This window comes from Bos indicus, chromosome 9 (assembly GCF_029378745.1).
Source record: "Bos indicus isolate NIAB-ARS_2022 breed Sahiwal x Tharparkar chromosome 9, NIAB-ARS_B.indTharparkar_mat_pri_1.0, whole genome shotgun sequence".
NCBI lineage: Eukaryota > Metazoa > Chordata > Mammalia > Artiodactyla > Bovidae > Bos > Bos indicus.
Window position 1 is genome coordinate 76,210,519 of NC_091768.1, and position 12,221 is coordinate 76,222,739.

The 12,221-nt window shown below is 40.7% G+C and overlaps 1 protein-coding gene across 3 annotated transcripts in view; it reads left to right on the forward strand.

Moving 5' to 3' along the window:
• The window catches only part of ARFGEF3 (ARFGEF family member 3), a 174,278-nt gene that overhangs the window by 43,928 nt on the left and 118,129 nt on the right, over positions 1–12,221 (forward strand). For all 3 annotated transcript variants that reach the window (XM_070796259.1, XM_070796260.1, XM_070796261.1), the window contains 2 exons: positions 149–230; positions 4,289–4,420. In XM_070796259.1, coding sequence (XP_070652360.1) covers positions 149–230; positions 4,289–4,420 — 214 coding nt within the window. The remainder of the gene's footprint in view (positions 1–148; positions 231–4,288; positions 4,421–12,221) is intronic.

Consider the following 12,221-nt stretch of genomic DNA (forward strand, 5'->3'; position numbering starts at 1 on the left):
TTTTTTTTTTCACTCCAGGTACAGTTTCATTACTGGTCATAGTTCAGTGTACATGTGTGGTGGCATTTGAGGGTGGGTGTGTAGGCTTGCATCCTTTGGCTGCCAGCCTTGCTGAGCTCACATATGGTCCTTATTTATGTGTTGCCAGGGAGAAATGCCTGCTGCCCCTCCAGTTGGCTTTGGAATCCAAGAATGTGAAGCTGGCTCAACATGCCTTGGCAGGGATACAGGTACAGTATACAATACATCCTGTGCGTACCCCAACAGGATGAGAGAAATTGACAGACCACCTTGGCATTGAAAGAGCAAATAGTTACCATTCTAAATTGTAGCTGTTTAAAGACCCCAACAGAAATTGACTGAACTGTGTAATAACCAGAGAGGATAACGATTTTCTTTTCTTGACCAGCATTTCTCTGTGTACAGCGTTATCTTGCTGAGTATATATGGTCAGACACTGACTCTTGGAGACTATGCTAAGCCCACATAGCAATGAAATATTTTTTATGACATCTAACTTTTAGGAGAGTAAGGGACTCCAAGAAAGACACCTCAAGTTCTGTACCAGTCAGATCTTAAATGCATCCAGCATCTGTGGTTCTGTGTCACGAGCAATAGTGGTAAGCTGGAATGATTTTGGTTTGTCTTCTAGTCTACAGTTAAGTTGGTGAATGTTTTGTTTCCAGAACGAGATTGGGAAGAAAAAAGAAATTTTGTCTAATCAGAAAAGTCAGATTGCACAAATACACTTCCTTCTCTGAGCATTTGTTCATTCTGTTTTGCACCATATGTAGTAAGTCTAATTCCAAAGGTGCAGAGTTGTTGGCTGTATAAATACATTGACTTTTTAAAAAGGATTTTTAAAATTGGAATAAATTGCTTTATATGTTGTGTTAGTTTCTGCATACAGTGAAGTAAATCAGTCATATGTATACATATATCCCCTCCCTCTTGGACCAGCCTCCACCCCAACCCCTCATTCCACCCCTCTGGGTCATCGCAGAGCACTGAGCTGAGCTTCCTGTGCTTCATAGCAGCTTCCCACTAGCTATTTTACACATGGATAAAGGTGTGGTGCACACACAACAGAATATTATTCAGCTACTAAAAGGAACAAAATGGGGTCATTCATAGAGATGTGAATGAACCTAGAGTCTGTCATACAGAGTGAAGTCAGCCAGAAAGAGAAAAGCAAATGGCATATATCAATGCATATATGTAGAATCTAGAAAAATGGTACAGATAAACACTGACTTCTTAAGGGGTTTGGTGGCTGAGTGACAAGTGCTGTGGAGTTCAACCCTGCAGGGGATTCTTCCAGCATGGCCATGGATTGGTAGCATTGGTGGATATCTTTTCACATTACTGTTTCATAGTTTGCTCTTTAAGTTTAGAGAGGTCTCCAATATGTTTTCAGTGTCAATAAATATGAAAGAGTAAGAAAATTATGACTGTTTTTCCCTTAGCAGATTCTAATTAGAGAATGTATATTTCAATATGCAGTAACATTAGAAATTTTTAAACATTAAAAAAGTTAAACAGTTATTAAAAACTCTTTGCTTTTCTCCAAAGTAACTGTGAAAATGAATAGAAGTTTGTTTGAACCTGCCACTTATGTTCTCTTTTCTCTAGTATTACAGAGATTTTCCATTTAGTGTTTGTTTTTTTTTTTAACCCTCAAACTCTGTAAGTTACAACCTCATGTTTTCATGGGAACTTCACTGACATGGGGGGCTGGGCATCTTCCTCTCAGCGTCCCTTGTGACCTCTCATTAACGAGTGAAGTTCGCTCAGTCTTGTCCGACTCTTTGCCACCCCATGGACGATACAGTCCATTGAATTCTCCAGGCCAGAATACTGGAGTGGATAGCCTTTCCCTTCTCCAGGGGATCTTCCCAACCCAGGGATTGAACCCAGGTCTCCCGCATTGCAGACAGATTTTTTTACCAGCTGAGCTACAAGGGAAGCCCAAGAATATGGAAGTGGGTACCCTATCACTTCTCCAGCGGATCTTTCTGACCCAGGAATTGACCTGGGGTCTCCTCCATTGCAGGCAGATTTTTTACCAACTGAGTTAACAGGGAAGCCCCCCACCATAAACTTTTAAGGCTTTTTTTTTTTTTTTTAGAGTTTTCTAGTCTTTATTACTTAAAAAAAAAAAAACAGGGTTTTGTATATGAACTAACTCTGGGCTGCCCTGCATAGTCAAAAATTTCTTTTGAGTGGACACTTCTGAGATATTGTGGGTTCAGTCCCCAATCACTGCAATAACGCAGTTATTACCGTAGAGTGAGCCACATGGATTTTACATTTTCCCAGTGCATATAAAAGTTATGTTTATACCATACCGTAGTCTCTTAAGTGTGCAGTAGCATTATGTCTAAAAAAATGTACATACCTTAACTAAAAAATACTTTCTTGTAAAAGAAAATGCTAACATCATCTGAGCCTTCAGCCAGCTATAGTAGTAACATCAAAGAGCACTGATTGCAGATCATTATAACAAATAGAGTAAAAATAAAAAAGTTTGAAATATTGCAAGAATTACCAAAATGTGACAACAGAGACACTATGTGAGTAAATACTATTGGAAAAATGGTGCCAGTAGACTTAACTGACACACAGGTGCCACAGCCCTTCAGTTTATAAAGAAACATGATACTTGTGAAGGGCAATAAAGCTAAGTGCAGTAAAATGAGGTACAGCTGTATAGATGAATTCAGGGAGTCCTAAGAAGAAGGTTTGAAATATGTGTTTTCTGGATCTGCAGTGACATTCAGCTAAAAGAGGGAGTCATTACCCTGGATGAATCAGAATTCCAAAAATTCTTCATGGTTGCAACCCCATGCTGCATTGGACAAGGACAGATTTAATAGGGATAAATATAAAATCCATCCTACTCTGGGGTCTCAAAAATCAATTGCCTCAGGACAGATTGGGGAAGAACAGCTTAATTGCAGCCCTTGAGAATGAGGTTTCTGCGTGAATCAGCGTAAAATGTGCTGTGACTTACAACTAAGCTAATTTGATCTGAGAGTGTGATTAAACTTCCGTATTACTGTTTTTTATTTGTTTTTTGGTTTGATTTTAAGCAGTAAACACACTTAATTGTCTCACACAACTAGAATTCTAGAGGTAAACAATTCCAGGTTTGAAATAGGGCAATGGCCACCAAAGACTGCATTTCTTTCACTCTTGCCATCTTTTTATTGTTATTATTTTTAAAAGACTATTTTAGAGCAGTGTTAGCTTGACAGTAAAATTGAAAGGAGGGTGCAGAGATTTCCCACATACTCCTTCTCTCTACACATGCATAGCCTCACCCATCATCACTCCCGGAACGATACTTTTTTAAAAAAATAAAACCAACGATGAGGCTACATTGACACGTCCTAATCACCCAGAGTCCATATGTTCACCTTAGCATGCACCTTTGGGTGCTCCTGCTCACTGCTGTCAGACCCTTAAAGTGTTAAATTCACTGGAGGCCAGTTGAGGAGGAAAGTGTCTGTGAAACCATGTTATGTGGAGAACGTTTGATGACATCCATGGAGGTTTAGTGTGAAGAAGAGATTTAGGTGGAGTTCATCGCTGATCAGGTATGTTAGAAACTTAATCTGTGTGGCTCCAGGTACAACTAGGGCATACAAGTTTTAGGCAGGGAGGGTTTGGTTCAATTCATAAAGAATTTTATGAAAAATGAGTTGTTTTCAAGTAGAGGAGTGCTGTCCTGGGAGATGTAATGCCTTCTGGGAAACCTCATGAAAATGACCGTCTTCTTGTTTAGGTTTTTGTGGGATTGATTTTCTGATGAAAATATATTAAGATTTGTACCTTTGTGAATAATTCCTGGGTAAATGATAGCTCACATTAGGAAGTACAAATATGAACAATCAACCTGTGTATAAAACCTCCTTTCCTGTGACAAAGCTTCATTCAGAAAGGGTGTATGCGAACATGCCTGTCGTGAGAAGCTGGATTCCCCTTGGCACATTCATCCTCCATCCCTACCCACCAAACGACTTATTTGGCTACCACATTAGAATTTCACTTCATAAAATGTACAGTAAATTATCTAATAACAGGAAAAACCCTTTGCCAAAAACCATTTACCAAAGGCATGATGCATTTTTCTTTTTAATGGCACAGAGCGGAAACTCCTTCCTAATGGCCTCCAGCTACGTGCCTCCCGAGTAAGAAACGTTATCCGTCCTACATACTGGGCTACAGCAGAATAAGGCAGCAGGGGAAAGCCTGTCTGTGATCACTGTCTTGTGCCTCTTTACAGAAGCTCCTGGCGGAAGAGAGGTTTGTATCCATGGAAACGGACTCTGATGAGAAGCAGCTGCTCAATCAGATCCTGAACGCTGTGAAAGTGACGCCTTCCCTCCACGAAGACCTGCAGGTGGAAGTGATGAAGGTGGGTTTGACGCACTCCCAGTTTGCGTCACTGTGATGGAAACAAATTGCTGACCCTCATTGTTATCTTAAAGATGCCTCTATGTGGTGGTCATTTGGACTATATGATTATCATCCTTGCTTGTGGTCCCCCAGAATAACCTTGATTGTTGAACAGAAATGACAACTAAGTAAAAAGGTTTACTTGGTTTACAGATTTCAACAAGTCTGTAAGATTTTTGGCCTGATCCTGCGTATCAAATGTTGTTAAATATATTTATGCCCTTTGAGAGAAGGTATAGGAAATAGATTCATGACCTTTTGAGAAAATGTACAGGAGTAGTTCCAGCTTGGGGTAGACCTGATCATTCTGGGCATTCTGCCTGCCTGTATATGTTAAAACAAAGCAAAAACCTAATGATATATATTAATGCTATGTAGAATAGTCAATTTAAGGAAAGGAAGATCATCCTTTGAAGCCATATCAGAATCTCATCTTTATTTCCATCCTCACATTCTGTGAACTTTATCTCCCTCATTCTAATTACCATCTCCCTTTGTGGGGTGGCATCTCTCTCTCCCCTTTTCCCTTTTTCCCTTCCATTGGGAGCCTCTTATACAGACTCAGGGGTGTGTTGTATCCCGTAAGTGAACAGTGAGTTGGGCAGAAAAGGATGGAAATCTCTAGCCTAGAATAACACCTTGGTCAGAGTAGCACAGCTGGAGCCCATGAGCTGGACACAACATCTGTCCATTTCCTCCCTAGAGGAGTATGTACAGAGAAGTGTGTAAGCATAGTTGGTGTCATATAGTGGTTGATTTCTTCCTAGAAAGGCACTGGTGGATTTTCATCTTTGATAAGAGATATCAGTCTTTTACCTCTCAGTTTCTCTATTGAGAAAAGATCAACTTCAATCATGGCATTGTCTTAATGTCCTGGGTCTCACCTTAGCCCTATTGGTGGGTAATTTAGTATAGTGATTCAGACTTTGAAGCCAGGCTGTCTGGGTTTGAATACTTAATTTCTAGTTGGACTTCCTTGAACAGATTCCTGAACCACTCTGTGCTTTGGTCTCCTCATCTGGAGAATGGGGGAAATAGTTCAATTCAATCATTCAGTCGTGTCTGACTCTGCGACCCCAAGGACTGCAGCACACCAGGCTTCCCTGTCCATCACCAACTCCTGGAGCTTGCTCAGACTCATGTCCATCGAGTTGGTGATGCCATCTATCCATCTCGTCCTCTGTCATCCCCTTCTCCTCCTGCCTTCAATTTTTCCCAGCATCAGGGTCTTTTTCCAATGAGTCAGTTCTTCACATCATGTGGCCAAAGTATTGGAGTTTAAGCTTCAGCATCAGTCCTTCCAATGAATGTTCAGGAATGATTTCCTTGAGGATTGACTGGTTGGATCGCCTTGCAGTCCAAGGGACTATCAAGAGTCTTCCCCAACACCACAGTTCAAAAGCATCAATTCTTTGGCACTGAGCTTTCTTTATAGTCCAATTCTCACATCCATACCTGGCTACTGGAAAAACCATAGCTTTGACTAGATGGACCTTTGTCGGCAAAGTAATGTCTCTGCTTTTTAACGTGCTGTCATTGGTCATAGCTTTTCTTCAAAGGAAAAGCTTAGAAAAAGCTTTCTTCTTTTAATTCCATGGCTGCAGTCACCATCTGCAGTGATTTTGGAGCCCAAGAAAATAAAGTCTCTCTCTGTTTCCATTGTTTCCCCATCTATTTGCCATGCAGTGATTGAAACTGGATGCCATTATCTTCATTTTATGAATGTTGAGTTTTAAGCCATCTTTTTCAGTCTCTTCTTTCACTTTCATCAAGAGGCTCTTTAGTTCCTCTTCACTTTCTTCCATAAGGGTGGTGTCATCTCTGTATCTGAGGTTATTGATATTTCACCCAGCAATCTTGATTCCAGCTTGTGTTTCATCCAACCCAAAATAAGCAGGGTGACAATATACAGCCTTGATATACTCCTTTCCCAATTTGGAACCAGTCTGTTTTTTCATGTCTGGTTCTAACCATTGCTTCTTGACCTGCGTACAGATTTCTCAGGAGGCAGGTTAGGTGGTCAGGTATTCCCATCTGTTTTAAGAATTTTCCACAGTTTGTTGTGATCCACACAGTCAAAGGCTTTGGTGTAATCAATAAAGCAGAAGTAGATGTTTTTATGGAACCCTCTTGCTTTTTTGATGATCCAGTGGATGTTGGCAATTTGATCTCTGGTTCCTCTGCCTTTCCTAAATCCAGCTTGAACATCTGGAAGTTCATGGTTCACATACTGTTCAAGCATGGCTTGGAGAATTTTGAGCATTATTTTGCTAGCGCGTGAGATAAGTGTAATTGTGTTGTACTTGAAACATTCTTTAGATTTGCCCTTCTTTGGGATTGGAATGAAAATTGACCTTTTCCAGTCCTGTGGTCACTGCTGAGTTTTCCAAATTTGCTGGCATATTGAGTGCAGCACTTTCACAGCATCATCTTTTAGAATTTGAAATAGCTCAGCTGGAATTCTGTCACCTCCACCTCACCTTCATCGGTGGGGGGTGGCGGGGGGGAATAGTAGTCCCTACCTAATAGGAGCGTTGTGAGGATTAAGTAAGTGATAGTTGTAAGGAATTTGGCACAGTATCTGGCCCAAAGCAAGTTCTTTAGAAGTGCTGTTTGTTACTTCTTCTATTCCTATTACTTCTGCCATAACTAACTTGTGCTGCTGAGCCATCATCTCAGTGGGTGGGTCTAGGAGTATTCTTATACTCAGTGAACACTGAGAATGTCTGAGCTACCTAACCTTTAAGATCTCATTGTCTTTGCTGCTGCTGCTACTGCTAAGTCGCTTCAGTCATGTCCGACTCTGTGCGACCCCATAGACGGCAGCCCACCAGGCTGCCCCGTCCCTGGAATTCTCAAGGCAAGAGTACTGGAGTGGGTAGCCATTTCCTTCTCCAATGCATGAAAGTGAAAAGTAAAAGTGAAGTCACTCAGTCGTGTCCGACTCTTAGCAACCCCATGGACTGCAGCCTACCAGGCTCCTCCGTCCATGGGATTTTCCAGGCAAAAGTACTGGAGTGGGGTGCCATTGCCTTAACTGTCTTTAATTCTGGAATGTGTGGTTTTGCCTTATCCTTTGACACATGTTGGGCTGCTGTGCCTTCCTAGGAACCCAAGAGTAACCATCTCTAGATTTGTTTGACTTCTCCGCTACCTCTGTGCAACCATTGAGAGAGGCAAGGTCAGCAGCCATGTCTATCACTTTTACGACTTTCAGGTTAAGTCTGTTTATCCTTCTTCCACTAAAAGATCTCCAAATACCGAAGGTTGAGCGTTGATGTCACACTAAGAGACACACCTCACAGATTTCATATTATTCTGAAAATTCTCCCAGGAGTATAGCTTTTCATAGAATATAGGAATTTGCATTAAAAATTAAAATGCTAAAGTACCTATCCTTCTAGGAACTATGGAGGAACAGGATGTTTAATGGTTATGTCAACAGAAACACCTGTTTTGAAAACATACTTGCTTTCTAATTCCAGCCCAGTGGTACCTTCTGCCAGCCTTGCTGAAGACAGGAGTTGACACATGTTAGCTCTGCTGGAAACCCTGGAAAGCCAGTCTTTATGGACTTTCTAATGACACCATACTAGACAGTGGTACTTATAGTTAATGTCTGGAAATAGATCAAACATTGTCAGAAAAGAGGAAAACAATCGTCTGGGTTGCTATTCTTCACAATTAAGTTTCTGAAACTTTTAAAAAGAAGAGCGCCTTTGGTACATGCTTTTGTTTTTAGAAACTTTGTGAAAGTGAAAGTCGCTCAGTTGTGTTCAACTCTTTGCGATCCCCTGAACTGCAGCCTGCCAGGTTCCTCTGTCCATGGAATTCTCCAGGCCAGAATCCTGGAGTGAGTAGCCGTTCCTTTCTTCAGGGGATCTTCCCAACCCAGGAATTGAACTCCCGTCTCCCACATTGCAGGCGGATTCTTTACCAGCTGAGCCACCAGCTGCTAAGTCGCTTCAGTTGTGGCTGACTCTGTGCGACCCCATAGACGCCAGCCCACCAGGCTCCCCGGTCCCTGGGATTCTCCAGGCAAGAACGCTGGAATGGGTTGCCATTTCCTTCTCCGTCAACGAGCCACCAGAGAACCCCAAAAATACTGGAGTGGGTAGCCTATCCCTTCTCCAGGGGATCTTCCTGACCTAGGGATCGAACTGGAGTCTCCTACATTGCAGTTGGATTCTTTACCAGCTGAGCTAATGTTTTAAAAACTTAAACATTAGAATTGGGAAAAATAGATCAAGCTAGTTTTTTAGCATCAAATGAAACTTTGGAGAAGGTGGTCTGACTGTGAGAACCCACAGGTGAAAGTTCTGTGATCATTTCTGATTTCTGAGATTTAAATTACTTATTTGGGTATAAAGACATATACAAATGATAGCATTTGGGGCTTAGAAATAAGTTTTATACGCTTTCTCCATGCATCAGGAATTTCTATACCAACTTCAGTCATCCTTAGATGTGAGCACCCTTTTATCTTGTAATTCTGTAATGCTTGTCATGACCAAAGTAAAAAACTTTAACACAACAACTTGTTTTGCTAATATCATTACCACATGAAAATGCTTTTACCACGTTTTCTCCCCAAAGTAGAGACAGAGAGAAATAGAGAGAAATATGAATTGGATGAGTCCTCAGAGGAAATGACTGAATTCCATTACATATGGAGGATGTATTAACTTATTCTTGGTGTTTCTGCATAACTCATTCTGACAGTCAATGATCTAAACTAGATATTTCTTATAAAAATTGTCTAGTCATATTATAGCAATATATTTTAGGAAAATCTTTTAAAATGTGATATGGTAGACCTTTTCAAATGACGGTCTGAGTGTACTATTCAGGACAGGTAAAGCCACACCATGCAGTTTTTCTTTCTTTCCAAACATGGCACAGTACATTTTTATGACAAATCATAAGTCCTGTTTTTCAGGAAACTGTATTGTACATTTTACTCACATAATGCTATCTGCTAGTGTTTATAAACATAAGAAATTGAATCATGTCACATTCTTAGAAGTGTGCAGCAATTGTATTAAATTCCTGGGGAGAAAATAATATGGTTCCCTCTTTTAGAAACTTCCCTGAGATAAAACAGGAAGCAGCTAATAATTCACCCAGGATTATGATGGTAATGTTCTCATTAAGAAAGAAGGCTCTAGACTTTCAGTTGGAGGGTTCAGAAATGTCAGTGATGCTTGCTTCTGACAAATTTAATAGGGATGACGTTAGATCACTTAGTCTAGGAACTGTTCTATTGAATACATGGTTATACTATAGGAGGGGGAGAAAAGACAACTTTTATTTATTGAAATGGCCGTGGAATCCAAATAAAAATTTTATCACTGAGCACATAGAGTGTCAGACCTGCAGATAATCAGGAAGAGGGTTTCTCTGAAGATACATTACCTTTGAAATGGATTAGTAGATGGCAGGGAGCCAGTTAACATTTAGGTTTAATACTTATTTGCTTTGGTAACATTTTTCCTGTGGTGTGTGCCATTTCCATAAATGCCATGCAGACTTCATAGGAGCCAAGTACATAACTAATGACTTCTCTGACTAGAGCAATTAGGACTTTCCCCCCTACTTTCTGATGGATAATCTTTAGTGAGGTTATTAACTGCACAGCTGGCTGAGTCTTCAGCGACTGGAGGAACTGTGGCCCGCCTTCTGTGTCTCTCAGCGTGTCAGAGATGTGAGCTGCCTATCTGGGGAGGGCAGGCCGGCTTTGTCAGTAAGAAAGGATGTGATGCTGGATACTGAGCAAGCATTGGATGAATGTTCTGTCTTTAGATGTCTTATGTGTGTCTTTAGATAATATAATTGAATGTTGCTGAAATGCTTTACGTTTTCAAAGGAGAAATGACAGGGGCCAATTTCTTAACATTTATTATGCATTAGACACTCTGATGAATATATTCACACTAGGATCACACAGCTAGTGAAATGGCAGGACCGATATTCAAATTGTAATTCAGCCTGGGGCCAAACGTGAGCTCTTGAACAGTCTTCAAGACCTTGTCTACTGAGTTTATCCTGAAAGACACGTAATGATTCCCAGTACTGTTTCCATTTTATAGATGATTGAACAGAAAAGGTAAATTACAGGCTAATAAGGGGCAAAGCTCAGAATGGCTCAAAGTCCTGTGTTTTCTGTATCCTTCCATGACCATGTATTCCCTCACTAGTTCTGTGAGTTAGATTCAAATACAAAGGAAGAATCAAAGTCTCTTTCCCGTCAAATTAGCTTATGACTCAGTATGTGTGGTCATAGAGTTAGGGGACTGGAGAGAGAGAGTCATTTATCATTGAGGTGTTATATTTTATAACAAAATCCAAACAGACCTCTACAGAAAATGTAAAGGTGAGAGACTTGTGGAGGAGGCCCTCACTTTCTGTAGGGCTAGTGGATACGCTTCAGGATTTCCATTTAGAACTCTGGTCTTACTGGGTACCACCATGGCAGTCAGCACCTTGGTTTGAGAGTAAGAAAGAGGCCAAATGGAAGGACCATTTCTAAATCTCCTCTCAATAATATTTTAATAGCAGAGTCTTATATTTGGGCTGTTTACCCATATGGTTAGTTTTGATAGCCCTGATTCTGGGCATTTGGTCTTCTAGAGTATTTTATGGAAGGAAAGATCATTAGTAAAGTTTGAGAGTGAAATGGTTGGATTGTCCTGATTTCTCATAAGTGAGGAGAAATTCCTCCTTAATCTAAAATTACCAAGACACTTTAGAAGATCTGCATCAGTCTCTAGGATGAATAAAAAAATCCCGTTTGGTACGTTTAGAATGTACCGTTATTGGAGGTTAGCTATAGACTTACATAGTATTTCTGCACTTAATGCAAGAAAGTGTTTAAAACATGGGATTCTGTTAACTAAGTGTTCTCAAGTAGCCTTCTCTCTTCCTGCTGCTAAAATCAAATGTTGATACTCTTTTGCCTTTGTACATGTATAGAGAAAACTCTTGTTTTCCTCCCATGCTTCTTTACCCTTTGGCATGACTGCATTAAAAAGGCAATAAAAATACGTGAAAAAGTCAGAAGCAAATGTTGACAATATGTGTGATTTTCCATTAAATACTTTATGCATTATTTGTTTAGATGAAGATATTTTCACTTCATGAATTTCTCTTTTTTTTTAAAAGCAGGCACCACCATTTTCAAGTACCATGCCCTTTAATTTGAGAGCAGCTCTGCTAAGTATTTATAAAGTTTTCCCTGTGATTTTTGATTAAAGCAGGTGTAAATGCAGAGACTTGCAGTATTTACTGTGGATATTCAAAAATAGGCAGTGGGGACCTCCGCCACTATTTTCAGCATTTTTTCTGCAGATATTTGATTGCCTCCTGTCAGGCACTTGGCTTCCCTGATAGCTCAGTTCGTAAAGAATCTGCCTGCTATGCAGGAGACTCCGGTTGGTTCCTGGGTCAGGAAGATCCCCTGGAGAAGGGATAGGCTACCCACGCCAGTATTTTTGGGCTTCTCTGGTGGCTCAGCTGGTAAAGAATCTGCCTGCAATGTGGGAGACCTGAGTTCAATCCCTGGGTTGGGAAGATCACCTGGAGAAGGGAACGGCTACCCACTGTAGTATTCTGGCCTGGAGAATTCCTTGGACTGTATAGTCCATGGGGTCACAAAAAGTCGGACACAACTGAGCGACTTTCTCTTCACTGTCAGGCGCTTGCCAGGCATGGAAGATCCCATAGTAAAGAAACAAAAAAAGAATCTTTGTGTGAATGCTAGT